The sequence below is a fragment of the Tachypleus tridentatus genome, chromosome 6 (genome assembly GCF_004210375.1).
Source record: "Tachypleus tridentatus isolate NWPU-2018 chromosome 6, ASM421037v1, whole genome shotgun sequence".
In the NCBI taxonomy this organism is placed as follows: Eukaryota; Metazoa; Arthropoda; class Merostomata; order Xiphosura; family Limulidae; genus Tachypleus; species Tachypleus tridentatus.
The window spans coordinates 122,268,109-122,286,899 of NC_134830.1; the positions used below are offsets into that span (position 1 = coordinate 122,268,109).

Consider the following 18,791-nt stretch of genomic DNA (forward strand, 5'->3'; position numbering starts at 1 on the left):
AAGAACAAATTCTAACTTTGAAGGATATGAGGATAACACTCCAGATTTATTATTTGTCTGCCTTAACAAACAAATTTAATGAACATAAAAACTACATACAAGCCAACAGTCAAACATTAGGTTTCCAAGAAATTACCTAATCACAGAACCTCCATAAAATATCATATAAAATGTGAGAACTGTAGTATTAATAAACTTTATTTAAGTAACATGCTAAGAAACTGAAATATTTCGTATAGAAGTCATATTTTTGTTAAATTACTCTTTGATTTTACATGTAACATAATATCTGACCAATATCTTCAAAAATTCTTTCTTATGTTAGGGACCTTTCACACCTTTCTTGACTGAGCTAATGTATCAGAACTTGAGACACCTAGTGGCAGACTATGCAGATAGAGAAGATACAGGCAGCATTCATTATCTCCCATTCCCACAGCCAGAGTGAGTGTGAAAGAAATTATACATTTTTAATGGCTTTATTTTATCAATAGAATGTTATTAGTTGTAAAAGTGTAAATATAAGAGAAGGTAGTATATTTTACTGCAGTCGTCTTTTTTGTGTTTGAAAAGACATGGTAACAAACTTTTCAATTACTAAATTAAACAGTATGGAAAGTTTTTAATAACATTGAAAATTGGTCATATAAATAGCTGGAATTAGACTTTTGTTATGACAGATTTATAGAAAATGCTTTTAGTAATTTTTGAAGCTATGATGGATGATAGTAAAACCTAAAGTTTGTGATCTTGTAACAGAGTTTATAGTAATTTTTATCAGTACCATTTGTATTGTTTATACAAACCAGCTTATATAAAAGGTCTGTTATGATTTACCCTTCTGCAGAAAAATGTACATGTAGCCCTTCTTCCACTGTTGTTAAAGAGTACTTGGTGTATTATAATAGTAAACCAGCTGTGAAGTCGTTTAGGCAACTTGACAACAGTTAGTTCTGATTTCATTCAAAGACTTAAGTGAACATTGTTTCTGTAGTCTGATTGATATGAACACCTACAACATAAAAGTTAAAAAGTATTTATATAGATTGGGTTTCACATACCTAACAGACTTGTTTTGACAGAAAGGTTGACAGACATTTCTAATAAACTCATGATTTCTCAACTGATCCTAAGTGTAATGTATTGCTCTCACCACAACCAGATGAACATTACTTTATAACTAATGTTACAAGTGCTGAAATCAACAGGCACATCTCAGTATACTACAACCAAACAACACTACTTTTCTGTGCAAGTAATAAGATGAGTGTTGACACTACATATAACTAAGTTTACTACTTTTACAATAACCAGACAACACTACTTTATAATGTAAGTAACAAGTTGTAGATTCAGTATAATTACTATTAACATTAATCCTGTTTCAGAGAAGAGTTGATCAACCGACAAGTGGAACGAAGAGTGACTAGAATGCAGACAGTGGTAGAAGCTGGCCGACTTGTTAGAGATAGGAAAACCTTACCACTGAAAGTTGGTTGCTTGTCACATTTATTGACTATATGCACCTAGGACAGTAATCTCTTTAATAAAACAGTTTTGTTTTATAAGAATCACAGAATTAATGGTTGAGAAGCTAATTGTTAAGAAATGGGCACACCGTGATGCAAAGTGTTAGTTTACAGCTGTCATAATTAATGAAACCAATACAGTAAACTGTTGCAACTTTTTTAAATGACTGTTCATAAGCTAAATTATTATACTTTACAGAATTTAATTGATTAAATCTAGAATATCATGTTACCAAGATCCTGCAGTTAATATTTTTATAGTCTTCCCCCCCATGGCCAGGTTTAAGACCTTCAATAAGTTATTATGTTAGACATCCAGTAAAATCTTATAATAGTTTCTACCCAGTAAATATTTATAAATTTTTAGGTGCATTAAAAAGTTAAACATCTCCTTTAAGATTCTAATTATTTATGAGTTGTCAAATTAGATTATGTTAATTTGAATAAAAGTGAAGTTATTGAAACAGTTAAAGGAAATTTTGTATTCCTTTTGATGTTATTGTTTAGGAATCATTTATACAACAGTATGATTTTGTATTCTTTATGACACAGTGCTTTCTTGAAACAAATTCTTCTAATGAACTGTTTGTTATAAACCTACACATTACAGTGCCCCTTCGTGAACTGGTTCTGTAATACTACACATTACAGTGCCCCTTCGTGAACTGGTTCTGTAATACTACACATTACAGTGCCCCTTCGTGAACTGGTTCTGTAATACTACACATTACAGTGCCCCTTCGTGAACTGGTTCTGTAATACTACACATTACAGTGCCCCTTCGTGAACTGGTTCTGTAATACTACACATTGCAGTGCCCCTTCGTGAACTGGTTCTGTAATACTACACATTGCAGCTCCCCTTCGTGAACTGGTTCTGTAATACTACACATTGCAGTGCCCCTTTGTGAACTGGTTCTGTAATACTACACATTGCAGCTCCCCTTTGTGAACCTGTTCTGTAATACTACACATTGCAGTGCCCCTTCATGAACTGGTTCTGTAATACTACACATTGCAGTGCCCCTTTGTGAACTGGTTGTTTGATTAACCTAACTGTTATAGTGCTAATTTGATGATTTAGTTGTTATTTTCATAAATTTAATGAATGCTTAATATGTATAATCATTAAAGATGTTTACAGTTGTTTCCCCAACTTTCCTATCGATTATAAAACTTTCAATCCTTATATTCCTTATGTACTTCTTGTGACATTCGTTATTGACCCACAGTTTCTAAAGGCTTGTCATACCCATAGAAAGTGATATGGTGAGATGATTTTGAATGCTTATATTCCTCTGATGTCTTGGTTCTTTACAGTCCTTGTCTGTCTAGTTTCTTGTGTGAGTCCTTATATTGTGTCAGTTTTTAATGACTTTCATTGAAAGTCTGTGTTCTTACAGATTCTTGAATGATCTATATTATGTGTAAAACAGTTTGGACATTCAGTTTTATGGAGTTAATTTAAACTTTAAGTAAGGTTAGAGGGAAATGTAAACTTAAATTGGCAGGATCACACACACACACAATATTGGTTTATTAATGTAAAGTTTTTGTGCATTTTGGGTTTTCATTTACTTGTATAAACCTATGTTTTCCAGTACCCACTTCCTGAACTAGTGGTCATTCATAAGGATGCTGACTATTTAGAAGACGTTAAATCCCTAGAGAAGTACATTAAAGAGGTCAGGTTGAACTACTTTTAGTGTATGTATAAGTACATTAAAGCAGTCAGGTTGAATAGTAAAGTGTAAATAATATTCTGTATTTTTGAGTAACTTTTAGGTTAAAATAAGTTGCTAATTTGAGCTGTCAAAAATTAAAAATTTTATTTTTAGTACACTAAAATAAATTATTAAATGAATGATGCTTTAAAGAACCAAGGATGTGCATTTACTGAACTCAATAACAGGCACTTGTTTATTAAGATTTAAAAAAAAAAAATATTAAACTATTTCTCATGTCATATAAGCAGGGATACCAGTCTTGTAACAATGTTTATTTTGTGTCCTGTCCTTTTTGAGGTTACAGTATCACTTATTCTGTATTGTGTTTAAGTTGTGCATAAAGGTATGTTTTTTTGCAGGAAGTAAACATCAAGTCATTAACAGTTACAACAGACAAGGAAAAGTATGGAGTTCAAATGAGAGCAGAGCCAGATATTAAAGCCCTTGGTTTACGACTTAGAGCTTCATCAAAAGCTGTAGGAAAAGCTGTTAGGGTGAGTGTTCTTTTTATTCTATATTAGATTAATAAACAGTAGCCATTTAACCTGTCCCAAAACTTAATTCATAAATGAAGAGTGTTTTACATATAGTATTTCCAAACTATATTTATATAAGGAGATAATGTTTGAGGGACAGGGGCATGAGTTATTTTTATAGTAAACTTTGTCTTAATTGTTCCACCATCAGTAAAACCCTGTTTATTTAGTTTTTACTATTTCTTTGTTGATAGCACATCTGAAGCATTTTGTTTTTATCGCGTTGCTCATATTTGGAATTAACGTGGGAAATCTTTTATTTTGGGGCTAAGAATCTAATGTTTTACTGTAGCCAATTTTTAATGTATGTTATTTGGAGGCTGCTGGGTTTTATTTCTGCATATGTTAATAGTGACGTGTTTTTAATAAAATGGGTACATGTTGGATAGTCCCTGAGTTTTACGGTTTTTTATGTATGTGTATTGTTTCAATAAAATGCAGTAGCTACATGTTGGCAGATTCATCCCCCCCCCAAATGTTGAAACTGTTTTTTTTTTTACTGAATGTTAAACATGTATAAATGGTTCAACTTTGTCTGTACAATAACTTCTGTATACTCTGATACTGATTATCAAAAGTCTGAGTAAGTTTATTACATTTAATGTAGTATTTTACTCATGTTCATTGTTCCCGATAATAGCATGTTGTGTTATCTGTTTCTGATAACAGCCACTCTGTTGTATTGTCTGCTTCTGATTCCTTTCGGTGTGGATTCCTGTACATGGTGAGGAGACCTCCCAGGGAAGTTTCTTTTCTTTTGGGTTACCTCCTCTGGGATCTAAACATCCACCCATGAGTTTTCCATGCATGTTGACCTATGGAGGGGATGAGAGGATCCTGGTGGTTGAGGGATCCAACCCTAACACACCACTTTAGTCTTGAATCCCTGTAGACAGGCAGCCTTGGAATGGCCCTCTTTGATCAGTCTGCTGGTCCACTTGGGCTAGAGTCAACCAAGTACAAGTGTTGGATGTTCTCAGCAGGTGTTGTGGACATTGTATCTGATGCTGGTGTTTGGGTATAGTGTCCATGAAACCCTGGCATTGCTGCAGTGTCCTTGTTTGGCATTGTAGTACATCCCCTCCTAGAACTCCATGGTGGGTGGGGTCACTTGGCATCAGAATATTCCTTTTTTATTATGGATCCTCCAGATAGTGACAAAACAATCCATGGGTAAATGAACACATCTTGAAGATTTTGAACAGTAATCTTCAACATCTGTAACACCTGTTCTACCTCATTTTCTTTTCCTACATTCTCTTTCAGACAAACCTTTAGGAGAAATGTCTTCCTTTTTCATTCAGAAGGGATTAGGGGGACTTCCTGGCTCTCCAAAGTCAGTAAAGAAGCTTCGATCTAGTGATATATTGGTGGAAACATCCACATCTCAACACAGTGAACTCCTCTTGCATTCAAAGGCAGTTGGGGATGCACCTATTGAGCTTACATCTCATGCTACTTTGAATTCATTGTAAGGAGTTATTGTTGAGAGGGATTTGAAGAACATCCCAGAGCCAGAGATTCTCACTGGTTTCTCCACCCAAGGAGTTTCTGTAGTGAGGCATATCTCTACTCACAAAGATGGAATTATGATGCTCTCCAATGTCCTCATTCTGATGTTTATATCACCACATCCACCTGCCACCATCAAGGCAGGTTATCTTAATTGCAGGGTATGGCCATACATTCCAAACCCTCTCCTGATGTTTCCGGTGTCAGTAGTTTGGTAACTTAAAGACGTCATGTTGTGGTTCCTTACTGTGTGCTCATTGCGGTGGCAAGGACCATGATGCCTATGAGTGTGAAACGGACCCTCTTTGTATCAGTTACAATGACTCTCACCCATCCTCCTTTTGTTCATGCTCTAAATTGTTGGGAGATAAAGAGGTGCAGCATTTGAAAATGATTCATAACATTACTTACCCTGAGGCTCAAAAGTTGCTGTCCACTACTTCACCTCTGCACTTCGTTCCACTACTACAGTGGGAGTGCAAGTGGATCTCTCTGTGCCTGCAAAAGAATCATTCTCAAACCAAATGAAAAGTCTTTTGACCTCCATGGTTAAAAAAGTTAATGAATCAATTTTAACACCCATCTCTGTCCCTAACATACATTACAGCAAATCCCAAGATCCACTTTCTTTGGTTCCAGGTACGGGCATTTCCTCGGGTACACCTTCTCCCACCCCAAGATGTAAAACAATCATTTGTTCATGTCCTCAGTTGCGAGAATCCTCTTCCAACAGCAAAGACCTTCATTGAGTAAAGACAATAAAGAAAAAAGACATGGTTGTGAACAGAAGGGTTCTTAACCCAATCTACCTACACAAATAAAAATGGCCACCTTATACAATGAAACTGTTGAGGTTTACGTTTTAATCTGGATGACATCAAAACACTGATTGCTTCCTACCATCCTATATATCTTTCCTTACAAGAAACATTTCTGAAACCTGTCAATACAGTCACCTTTTGGCAGTTTTCTTTGTACAGAAATGGCAGGCTGTGTGATGGAGGGGAGGCACTGTTGCTTGATAAGCATGTGCCCACCCTGTCTTTGCCATTCGACATACCCTTGGAGGCTGTAGCCATCTGTGTTTCCTTGGGTCATACCATCACTGTCTGTTCTCTTTACCTGTCACTTGGAGAGACTTGATCGATCAGATGTTGATGCTCTCATTGAACAGTTACCATCTCCCTTTTTAATCCTGGGGACTTTAATGGACATCATCCCCTTTGGGGAAGTGCTAATATTGATAGAAAGGGTCACTCTCTGATCACAACCTTTCTCTTTTCAATACTGGTTCTTCCACTTATTTTCATGCACCAAGTCAGTCCTTTACTGCTATTGATCTCTCAATTTGCTTCTCTTAACTATTCTCCCACTTTTCATGGAGGATGGACAATAATCCACGAGGCAGTGATCATTTTCTTATAATTTTGAGAGAGACTGGCTGTAGTCGATGCCACCAGACCTGCGTGCTCTGGTAGAAGCTGGATTAAGCAAACTGGCCCTCTTTCACTGCTTTTGCATAACTTGATTCTGCCACTGTCTGTAAGCCTTCAGTAGACAACTGTGTGGCAGCAGTAACTGACTGTATTATACAAGCAGATACTCAATGTATTCCTACAACCTTGACACATTTTATGTGATATCCTCATCTGTGGTGGAATCCTGCCTGGAATCTGAAAGGCTCAGAACTGGGCCTGGGATACTTTTCATTGGTATCCCCCACACTAGCACCGCATCACTTTCCAGCAGGTCCGCGCACATGCTTGGTGGGTAAGACATGAAAGCGAGAAGGAATCTTGGATTAAGTTCACAACTAGCATATCTCCTACCACCAGTTCCAAAGTCATATGGGACCAGATTCGAAAGGTTAGTGGGCAATGTAATTCTGTCCCCCTCTTGATCTTGCTCTCCGATGGCCAGGAAGAAGCTGATACCTGGAGCATTGCCAATATTCTAGGTGAAAACTTTTGCTGTGGGTATCTGGTATTTCTGCCTCTTCCTCCACCTTCTTGGCCATCAAGACTTGGGCAGAGCTATCTCTGTAAGACATAAGAAAGGACGATTAATGCTCGTCTTGTTTGGTTCCTTGAATCAAACAACCTCCTCTCACCCGCCTCGTGTGAGTTCCAATGACAGCGCTCCACCATGGACCACTTAATTTGACTTAAAATGTCAGTCAAAGAAGCCTTTCTCAAATGACATCTTGTATCAGTATTCATTGATATTGAGAAGGCTTATGATACAACATGGAGGTATGACATTTTGCAAGACCTCCATATATTTGGGTTACATGGCCATTTGCCCATTTTTATTAAAAAATTTTTAATGGACAAGAGATTCCAAGTTCAGGTGGGTTCAACACTTTTATATTATTTTCTACAGGAACTTGGAGACCCTCATGGCTGTGTTTTGAGTGTCACACTTTTCATTATAAAGATTAATACAATCACTGAACAACTCCCTCTCACTATTGCAAACAGGCTCTATGTCAATAACTTTTAATATCTCATGTCAGTTGTCAAACATGAGGTTAATTGAGTGGCAGCTACAGACTGCCCTCAATTGTTTACTGAAGTGGACCAGAGCAAATGGCTTTAACTTTTCTCTCACTAAAACTGTTTGCATGCACTTTTGCTGCCGACAGAATATTCACCCTGATTCTCAACACCATATCGGTGAAGTTATGCTGTCTGTGGTTCTTGAGACCAAGTTCTTGGGGCTTATCTTTGACCATAAGCTAACCCTTACACCACACATCAAACAGCTACAGGTCAAATGTACAAGAGCACTGAACATCTTCCTTGTTCTCTCTTCCACCACGTGGGAAGCAAATTAATGTTCTATGCTAAAGATATATCATGCTCTTATTCATTGAAACACATACTTTTACAGAACAGATGATCTGCCATTGTTCCTTTTGGCCTTTGTATCCAGGCACAGTTGGATGAATTGGGTCTGTTCTTGGATAACATTGCTGTATACACTGGTCAGCCCATCCCACCATGGCTTTTTAACAGTCTCCAAATGTGACATATCTTTAAGTCATCTGAGGAAAGCAAACACTCCTGATCGGAAATACTTTCTGTTATTTGCTGAACATCTTTCAAACTATCCTTCCATTCCTATTTATACAAATGGTTTGAAATCAGGTGACTGTGTGGGCTCTGCCATGGATTGTTGTGGTTCGGTGGTTGTGCGCAGAATCCCCTCTACAGCTTTTGTGTTCACTGCTGAACAGTATGCCATTTCTCTTGCCCTGGGTTACATGGAAACTAAGCAGTACTTAAAATTGCACTATTTATACTGACTCACTTAGTTCTCTACTGGCCCTGGAATCACTTCACATTAGTTCACACTCTTTTCTTGCCGATATTCAAAACTGACTGGCCCATTTCTCTTTAACATCTACTTCTATCCAGTTTTTCTAGATGCCAGGCCATGTTAGTATTCGTGGGAACAAGCTCGCCAACACTGCATCTAAATCTGTCAGCTCTGGCACTATCACTGCTGTGCTTGTTCCATACGTGGACTATGGTCCTGTATTCAAGGCTCGGCTTCTTGGCAGTTGACTTGGAGTGAGCAACATGAAAACAAGCTTTTCCAAATAAAACCCTATATTGAACTTTGGCACCTTGCTTCTCTAAGGATTGGAAAGAGGAAGTTGTTCTAACTATACTACACGTTGGTAATAGTTTTTTAACTCATCATTTTCTTTTATCTGGCACTGATGCACTAACGTGTTGTCAGTGTAACACTCAGGTTACAATAAGCCACATTTTACTTTCTTGCCGTTGTTATGACTCTCAACGATGGCACCATTTAAACATGTTCTGTCCCAAGGTTTATCCATAGTGTTAGACAATGTTATTGATGATGGTAACACTGTCCACCTTGGAAATGTTTTTAGTTTTTTTTAAAGGCCATTTATCTTTTTGATACTATTTAAGTTTTTTTTAATTTATACATTAGACATTTTTAATGTGATTCCCTTTTAAGAATAAAAGTCCATCTAGTTTGATTTGAAATTAGGAAATGGCTGTGACATCAAATAACTTAACCAGGGCTGGAAAGTCCAAATTCAGGTGACAAACGCTGCTATTTGAACTACCCATTAATCAATATAGCAAGTTATTATTAATATTTTGCTACAAGTGTTAAAACATTTATTACTTTCTGAAAATGGCCATAATGCCAAATAACTGGAACCAGAACTGGAAAGGCCAACTTCAGGCAACTGATGGTGGTCTTTGAACTTGGCTGTTAGTCTTCCTAGCGAGTTATGATAATTATAATTATGCTACAGAAAGTCCTTTACAGCTTGTTTTACTGTAGTTTTTATCTTACCATTGTAGACTGGATGTAAACATTGGTTTTATGCTACTTAAGTTTTTTAAACTTTTTTTCTGTTGTACCTTAATTTCCTTTTATGAATTTTACTAAATTTACTTTAATTTTAACTTTCTACAAACCAACCACTTTTTATTATAGTCAGCATGTTGTGTTACCTATTTATTGAATTTTCTGAGCACCTGTATTATTAACATATTTAATCTTATAATGTAAACTTTTAGATAAAGTTTAAAATGTGTCTAACATTTTTGAAGGACTTGACAGATGTTCAACTTGAGACATTCTTAGAAGGCGGTAAGTTAACAGTAGCCGGTGAGGAGCTTCAGGAAGGAGAAGTTCGAATCATGTATTCTTTCACTGGGGAGAAGTCCAAAGAACTGGCAGAAAGATATGAAGCACATGCCCAGGGTGAGGTATGTGGTATCAGGCCCTAACACTTGTTATACACCCAGGTTATAATGTTTATTAGACAACCTTTAGCCTACATTTAGTTTGTAACACTTGTAAGGAAAACCTTTAGCATTCCTATATCTTGTAACACAAGTATTATATTTCACTGTAATGCCAAAATGTTCTCAAAAGATGTGATGCATTAATGGAAATCTATTGCAATTATTTCAAACTTTAGTCCTTATTCTAATGATTTTAGTTATTGTTAGCAGGAACTATTATTGTTGTTGTATGCTATAATACTTAACAAAATACTGTCCATGCAAATCCAGGTTTGTAATCCACTTGGAATCCACATTAACTTGTAGACTTGACAATTATTTGCTTTCAGTGGATTATTTTACATCTGGAGTAATACTACTTCCAGATACTTGACATTATTACTTCATGGACTGATTTTGTTAAAAACAAAGATACATATTTGGCTCTGTTCTCTTCATGGTGTGAGTGTCAAACCTAGCTCTCAGGAGGGGTATATGTTTTGAGTCAAAGATTTTTCTATACAATATTGAGACAGAAAGCTATTTATAAGAACTTGTACCATTCAAAGGAAACTTTTTTTCTATTGATAGACAGAAAATTTCTTAATTATGTCCATATTTTATTTCCAAGTACAAATGATACAAGAGTAATTCTTGTTTTACATCTGATTGGTCAGGTTCTGATACTTCTGGATGTCACTCCTGACCAGTCCATGGTGGATGAAGGAAATGCCAGAGAGGTTATAAACCGCATTCAGAAGCTCCGAAAAAAGGTAAATTATAAAGACTCTTGTTTTATTTGTCAAATCTTGATTGATTTCAGAAGTCCTGGAATCACTAGAAATGAGAACATTCTTTGTTTTTTTGTGTTATTTTCTTTAAGTATATCTTGTTTGTGTAAAATGTTGGAATAAAAGACCTTGGTTCTTAAACAGCTGGAAGTAAAGCTTTCATTATTCAATGTATAAAGAACTCGGTGAATATTTGTTATTTTGCTTGTAGTGTTATCTGTGGTAGATTAACTCGGATTTTACAGTTATGCCTTCTATTGGAGATATATAAAGTTTGTTTTATTAAATTTGCAACTAAAAATATTTTTTATATGTATTTAGTATATTTGGCATCACACAGTTATAACCACATGTATGTTCATTCGTGGACAACTTTATATAACCAAATTTTTCATGTTTAGTGTTGTACAAAAATCATGTTTTTATCATTAGTAGGTATTTTGTACTTTTAACCCTTGGAAGCCAGCAGTGTGGCTTGTGCAAGACATCTGGTCATTCAAAGATTTTAAGTAAAAAGCCCAAGTAACTTTTTTTTAGTGATTACAAACGGATTGTCCTCACATAAACAAAGTACAATTCAAATACTCACATGCGATGAACACATTACTCTATTAAATGTAATTTCCTTTGAATGAATGCAGTATGTTTTTTACACAGTTACCTTGCTGTTTTGGTTTCAGTTGTGGTCATCAACTTCTTGAAATCTGGTTATTAGATGTTATTGTGGTTCTTACAAGCTAAGTTAAGTGTTTATTGGTCAGCACATACCTGTGCTTTGATTTAATTAGCTTCATTGTATAAAAAAGAGCATTGCAATTATATGTAGTACTGAATATGGAAATCAGTCACTGTTTGATATTTGAAAATTTGTTTTCAGGAACATGTTTCCAATTTCTACAGTTGAACTACAACTGTTTTTAATTTTTTTTAAACCCCCCTGAACCTCCAATAGCTCCATTTCAAGAGCTGTTGCATTTGCTGCAATGGGCTGTGAAATGGGACAGCTATTTCATATCACATTATTAGAAATGGATTTTCTAAAATGACAAAAGACACCTTAAAAGGTTTCAAGTCACAAAATCAATTTCAAGATCATTTGCAAGCCCATCTAGTTTGCTAATGAAATCTTTTATGGATATTTTTATTTCACTTTCATACAAAGTCTGCTTCAATTTATTGAGACAAGAAAATTACTTACTTTTTTTTATCTGTGGTTGCTTTGTAAGAGCTTCACTTTTGGAAACTGAATGTGAGTTGTACTACATAGGAAACAAGTTTACATTTTTCCTTGTAGAGAGAAATTTAGTGAAGCTAAATGTTTTATAACATCTGTGAAAAAGGCCATCTCTTAACCATCGAGCATCATCTAGGTGAGGAAAAACTTTGTCTTCTTCTGTAAGAAAGTGTTTAGTTGGTTCCAACAACAACAACAAATTTGCTTAAAGCATTGCTAACTGATCATCAAAACCACAAGACTTCATTGGAAAGCTTTATCAATTTCTTGTAGAAAGTTTTTCAACTGCCGACATGTTTTTGCTTTTGTACAAATATAATTGACAATTTTCTGAATTATCTCTATCACATTTTCATATTTAAAGTGTTTAGCTGTTAGATGTTCTCTATGATTGATACACTGAACTGGGAGAAAATAGGGATGTTTACTGTTGCTCTTTAACAGTCCCACAACCCAGTTTCTGTGCGAGCCATTGAACCACATCAGTTGTTCCACAGACAGTAGGCACACCAGCTTTATGAACTGCAACATCAAGAGCTACTTTTATGTCCTTGAGTTGTATCCTTCAGATCTAACAACTCCTTATTCACATTTAATTCATTAGTCACGTACCGAAAAAGTATGGTGGCTTATCGTTGATATCTGTGGTTTCATCCGAAGCAAGACTAAGTACCAAACAATTAGTCATTTTGTAATTTAATGAAAATATTAGGAATAATTACAGGAATGCATCTTTCTATCATGTATCTGGGGGCAGATATTTTTAAATCAAATTTTGAATTTTTAGTTGTTTTCAGAATCTAAAACAAAAATTACTTCTGCAATGTGTTTCTTAATGAATTATCCTCAGAGTAAGAGCGTTTTACTTGCTTAATGTTAAAAGCTGAAATAGGTCTGGCTTCCATCATGATGTCTGGCTGTGTAGTAGATACTGACATGACTGTCATTTGATTGTCAAATTTAGGTTTCAGAGAACATATTCTACTTCACCTTAAATCAGAACAGGTAGAAAATTCTCGGCTAAAGTTAAGGTGATGAGTGTCATGGTGGTACTTCAGATTATTGGCCTTGAGACACAATGACTTACCCTTGTTGTTTTTTATAAGTACAAATTCTTCTTCCCGTTATAACTTAAATACTCTCTTTACATTCTTGATTTATACTTATTAAATAGCATCACCCATGCAAAAATGACAAAAATATTGTATTAAAGTTGTTAGATTACGACATATTAATGTCCATGCAGTAAATAAGCCTAATCCGACTGATAACAAACAAGATACAGTACCATATGACATCATCAAATACCACTGTGCTACATTGTCCATTTGTGTCATTTTGTGTTAGAATTATATATAGTCATATAATTCTTTTATTTCCCCTGGATCTTGCCAATGTCGACTCCTTAAGTGTGGTTCTGGAAACATGCCTAGCTGGCCACTCCTGATATATAATGTTATGAGACTTAGGCTACTTAGACTAAACATTTGTATTTTCATGTTATATAGTTATTCTAGCACGAAAAAAAGTATTTATATTTATTACCTTTTGTTTTATAATGGTTACAAGACTGTTTAAGTGATGGACCTCACACAGAGTATAGAAAATAACATAAATATAAATACTTACTGAAAACAAATGTTTGAAATATAATTAGGAGGTTTTAGAGATTTATTTGAGGTTTTTGGAACAAAGAATAATTTTTGTTTTAAATCATAACCTGAAATCACTTTGCAACTAGTAATACAAATCTTTAGTAAAAATATTTCATTACAAAATCTTATTTTTTGTGTACAAAAAACTTGTAACCTTTACTAAAAGTCTACCAATTTTTATAAAGATACACATGCTGTACCAAAAGTTATAATGGAAATATTAATGTGTGCAAATGTGTAGATAAACTCTTTTATGTTAGACTGAGCCTGTAACAAAAGGGTTCATGGTAGGTTTATTGGTGTCCTGTTTTACTCATTGTTATGATAATTACTAGGTAATTATGTTTGTATGATAATTAGTAATTACACACAATGATTCATCCTTACAGCTACTATGTAATGTTGTTTTTAAACGTCTTTCTTTATATTGAATTTGTGTTTCTTGATTAGTGTAAAATTTTTGTATGTAGTGAGCTTGTGTTTACTGACTACCTGGGTAAATTGTAGGCACACCTAGTTCCTTCTGATCCAGTAGTCATCTACCTGACCATACAACCACCAGGCCACCAGATGGAGACTGTAATACAGAATCACAGAGAGTTTATAGAAAATACCATTAAAGCACCATTGTTTACCGAGCATGCTACTTGTAATTCTGAGGTTATTATACAAGAAACTCAGGAAGTATGTACAGCTGTTACTTGCTCATTGATACTGTGATCCATTACCATTAATTGTGTTTCAAGTCATTTAGTTGTCATTACAAGATTCCATAAAGTAAATAACCAAGTGTTTTAGCTTTATTATATTAGCCTTGTAGAGATATATTATTTAAAACATGTTAACCAATGTTTTTTACATCTTTATTTATCAGTTATATCATTCTTATGACCGTCAAACAGAATGTTAGTTTTTTTTTCTGTAACAAACACTATCACTTGGAGGTAATTATCATTATTGAAGTATAATAGAATTCAAGTTTTAAAGGAGACAAAACATATCCTTTTACATTCCACATTGTGTTTCTTTCTTATTTTAGCTTAAAGGTGCTAGTTTAGAGATGGTGATTGTAAAGGGTGGTATGGACGAAACCCCTGCAGACTCACCCGAGAATCAAACTTCTCAGTTTAGTTCAACGAACGGACTTCCATTTTGCAAGTACGGAACACTTTTACATATAAAAAAAACTTAACATCTCAAAATGGGATGTAAGTGGCTCAGGCCATTTTAAATGTATTATGATAACTTATGGTAAGTGTTCTGGCACTGTTCTGAGTAATGTGGAACCAACACCATCTTTTCATTTATGATTTTATTTCTTTTTGTAAACTCTTCAACATTCATTCATTTTCTCTTGTCAAATAAGACATTTTAAAAATTATTTTCTCTGATTTAGAGTGATACGAATACATATATTTTATTAACTCCATCCTATAAGTGTGTAATATGAAAGATCACCCATAGACTCCATATTTTAAAGTTTCCTTTTTATCCAGGTACATCAATATTGAGCTGTGTGACTCTGAGCCACGGATGGGAGCTACATCTTGCAAGGCCACCGTGTTTTTGGAGAACCCTGTAGGGGATTTCCAGTTGACATTCAGTGAATTAGTAAAACAGGTAAATTCACAGTATAATATTCTGATGTTACTTCTCAAATTTTTAAAGAATTTGGTTGAAATAAGACTGTACAACAGAAAACAGGAAGCTACTTCTATATTTTCAGGTGTTATATGAGAATAACTGGTTTATACAAAGCATTAGAAATATTTTTTGTACAAAGATTTTTATTAATTCAATTATTTAAAAGTGAGTCTTACAGCTTTATTATAAATTCTCTTTTTAAAGGAATATAAAAACAATGTGATTGACAGAATAACTTTCCTTAAGAAATTTATTGTAAGGAGAACAAAATTAATTCAGTAGTACAGGTTTTGGTGATAGTTTAGAAATTAACAAAGGGTTAAAAGTAGGTGATTGTCTTAAGTTTTTTTTATTATAGTTCACATAAATGTTCTTGAAGAATAAAACCAATTTGGAAAAAACTGTAATCAGTTTAATTATTTTAAAATATCTTCATAACATATGGTAGTCTGTGTTCTAAGTGTACAGTAGTTGATTGTGAAAACTTATTTGATCTTTGTTTTTCAGGTGCAGGTTGTGTTTGGTCTGCAAGGAAGAAGAGTTCTTCTGACACCATCCCGAGACAAAAAGAAAGTCTTTACTAATTTAACAAAAGATGATGTTCAAAAGTTACATTCACAGACATTGTATGCTTATGTAGAATGACTGGAGAACTTCTGCAGCTGATGTTATGGAAGAATAAAACCTTTCAGTGTTTAATTTAAATTCAGTTTTCTTTGTGGGCTTCTGGAATTAAGAAAATTTTTGACTGAACAGAGTTACTTGACAAAAGTAACTGTGTTTAAGAACAGGTTTTGAAACCATAGCGCAAACAGTATGGTTCTCTAATAAAATCTTGATTTAAGTTATTAGTTCTTATCAAATCTTAGTAAAGTAGATATCATGAGATTTATTCTTGTCAATAATTACCCAGTTACAAAACACAACATGTAAAATTAAATAGACTTTCACCAGCATATGACATTTTCTGTTCTTCACAGAAAACAAAGGCAGGATATTTTCAGTATCTCTGTTGTGGTTGATTTATATGTCACAAACACCAAAGTATTACATTATATAATTATCAATAAATTTGTTGGCTCATTGTTTTCATTATATTCCTAAAATCGATTATTAAGCAAACTAAACAAGGTCTGTCATATTAAAAAATTTTCAACATAGAGTAGACAGGATTTGTGTTCAATATATGTTGAGATATAATGAGTAAATTTACCTTTGTAGTCTGCATGGTGAGTATAGGAGTAAATCTATTTTCTTAGTCTGTATGGTTGCCAGAAAATATTGGATTTTCTCTAGAAAACTGGAAAACTAAGGACAAGTAAGAATATTGGAGTCCTGGTAATACAAGTCCTGGAATTAGTAATTTTATTCTAATAACACTGGAAACTGAACAGGCTGTCAGTGAAGCCAAGGCACGAGTCGAGAATCCATGATTTGAGTGAAAATGTTTAGGTCCAACTCTGTACTTCTTTATTTAGACCTTCTTCCAGATGGAGTAAATATTTCTTAAACTGAACTATGGACGTTCTACAATGACTCGGTAAACGTTTCCCATGCGTATATATAATGGGATCTTAATTTAAAAAAAAAAAATACTGTAAATAAGACACGGAAGGTACTTCGTCATTATCCTTGAAAATACACCTGTGGTTTTTAACTTTTTTTTTCATTCAACATATTAATTTATGATGCACAATAATCTGTACTATTTGAAAGTTAGCTGAACATCCTGTTTTTATATATATATTGAACATCGAATAAAGTACGCAAAATATCTGGTGTAACAATCTCATGACAGATAATCTTTATTTTTACAAATAATTTTAGAATACTATGAACAAACCATAATGGCTCACTAAATATTTCTTGAAAGGCTTACTTAGCAAATAAATTCCAGTGGATGAATTTCTCGTAGGCAACCTGTCTGAAGAAGTTTCGATAGGCTTAACATGAACGAAAGGAAGATTGACGAGTCAGCGCCCTCTAAGGTTATTAATAATGAACTTTTATTAACTCTTTGGTTATAAAACACTAGTTTATTGATACTATACAACTTGTTACTGTTAACCTGGTTGCAAGTGCCGTCAGTAAAAAAAATCTCCAACATAAATAACTCGCAAAAACTGCTGTGTTATAAAGTATCATCTTTTAACTATTCACAGTTACCACCGTCTTGATGTAAAGCCATCTAGTGGGTCAGCATTACATTTACGGACTTGTAAGACTACAATCCAAGGTCTGATTACTCAGAGTGAACAGATCACTAGTAGTTATTATAACTTACAATATTAAAAATATAATTTATTTGCTAGCTAGAAAGAGCTGCAGGTCATGAATGACAACTAAGTAAATCGCCTTGAAAATCTTAATGTCAAATTTTGTTGTAGCACGTTTGAATGGATCTTTTAAATGTTAAGATAGTTGTGAGATACATAGGACTGTTTCAATATAGATACAAATTCTTTAGATATTAGCTGTGTTTAGCAATGTCTATTCCCTGCTCTTACAATTGATCAGACTTGACTTTTACCTATATCCTATCACCTACTGAAATAATTTCCGTCACATTTAATACTTGTTTTTTGTCTTTGTAACTGTGTATAAATCCTGGATTGCTCAGTACTGATCAGACTAGAAGAAGACAGACCAGTGTTTTTCGAAATAGTATGTTCTACTATCAATAATACTATTTCTTTGTTTGTTTCCCCATTATTAATATAGTGCGACGTTGACACCTCTCAATGTTTGTAAATGTTCATCTCATTTTCAGAAAACCATTCCTTCACATCTTTGCCTTGTGTACACATTTGTATTGTCATCAAGTTGATAGAAAGTTAGAAGTGATGTTGAAGCTGTCTCAGCATTAATGGTGAATCGAGCTGTCTCATAGCTGGAGCCTTGTATTTCATGGGCTCTTCTTCACAGCTTGCTCTTCTATCGCTGCTAAACAGCATGAGATGTGACTAGTTCAACCTACCAAACATTTTCAGTGTTCAACAGTACAATCTTTACATTCATAATCTTCGGTTTTTTTCTGACATAAGTGGTCTGAGATAGCCACAATATTTGAAATGTCCAGCTCCAAGTATGGAAGTTCGTGGTAATATTTCAATGTTTGACTAGCTTCTTTTATAATTTTATCACACAACGTGACAGCAAACATAAGTCAGTAGTAGCATGAGTGCTTTATGCTGATGACTTTCTTTTTTTATCCGCCAACCACTACCCATAAACCTTTGACACTTGTACCAAGAACCATACCTTATTTCCCATAACAGTTTACTGAGAAAAAGTTCGTCTGCTACTATTCTAGTCCACTATTGTGCAAGGTCATAGTGGATAGAGTGAATCACTCCTATGGAACATACTATTTTCTACTGTTT

The 18,791-nt window shown here is 34.4% G+C and overlaps 1 protein-coding gene and 1 long non-coding RNA gene across 4 annotated transcripts in view; one reads left to right on the top strand and one right to left on the bottom strand.

Annotated features, from left to right (window-relative positions):
• IleRS (Isoleucyl-tRNA synthetase) overlaps positions 1–16,113 on the top strand; it is a 39,252-nt gene extending 23,139 nt beyond the window's left edge. For all 3 annotated transcript variants that reach the window (XM_076507469.1, XM_076507468.1, XM_076507470.1), the window contains exons 22-31: positions 326–444; positions 1,389–1,491; positions 3,130–3,213; positions 3,615–3,749; positions 9,908–10,066; positions 10,762–10,857; positions 14,272–14,448; positions 14,804–14,922; positions 15,261–15,384; positions 15,916–16,113. In XM_076507469.1, the coding sequence (XP_076363584.1) occupies positions 326–444; positions 1,389–1,491; positions 3,130–3,213; positions 3,615–3,749; positions 9,908–10,066; positions 10,762–10,857; positions 14,272–14,448; positions 14,804–14,922; positions 15,261–15,384; positions 15,916–16,053 (1,254 nt within the window). In that variant the 3' untranslated portion in view covers positions 16,054–16,113. The remainder of the gene's footprint in view (positions 1–325; positions 445–1,388; positions 1,492–3,129; positions 3,214–3,614; positions 3,750–9,907; positions 10,067–10,761; positions 10,858–14,271; positions 14,449–14,803; positions 14,923–15,260; positions 15,385–15,915) is intronic.
• LOC143253489 (uncharacterized) lies at positions 15,062–17,392 on the bottom strand. Its single transcript, XR_013029671.1, has 3 exons — positions 17,288–17,392; positions 16,622–16,981; positions 15,062–15,340 (listed from the first exon to the last, which is right to left on the bottom strand). It is a non-coding gene; the product is annotated as an uncharacterized LOC143253489 (long non-coding RNA).
• Between the last annotated feature and the right edge of the window lie 1,399 nt (positions 17,393–18,791).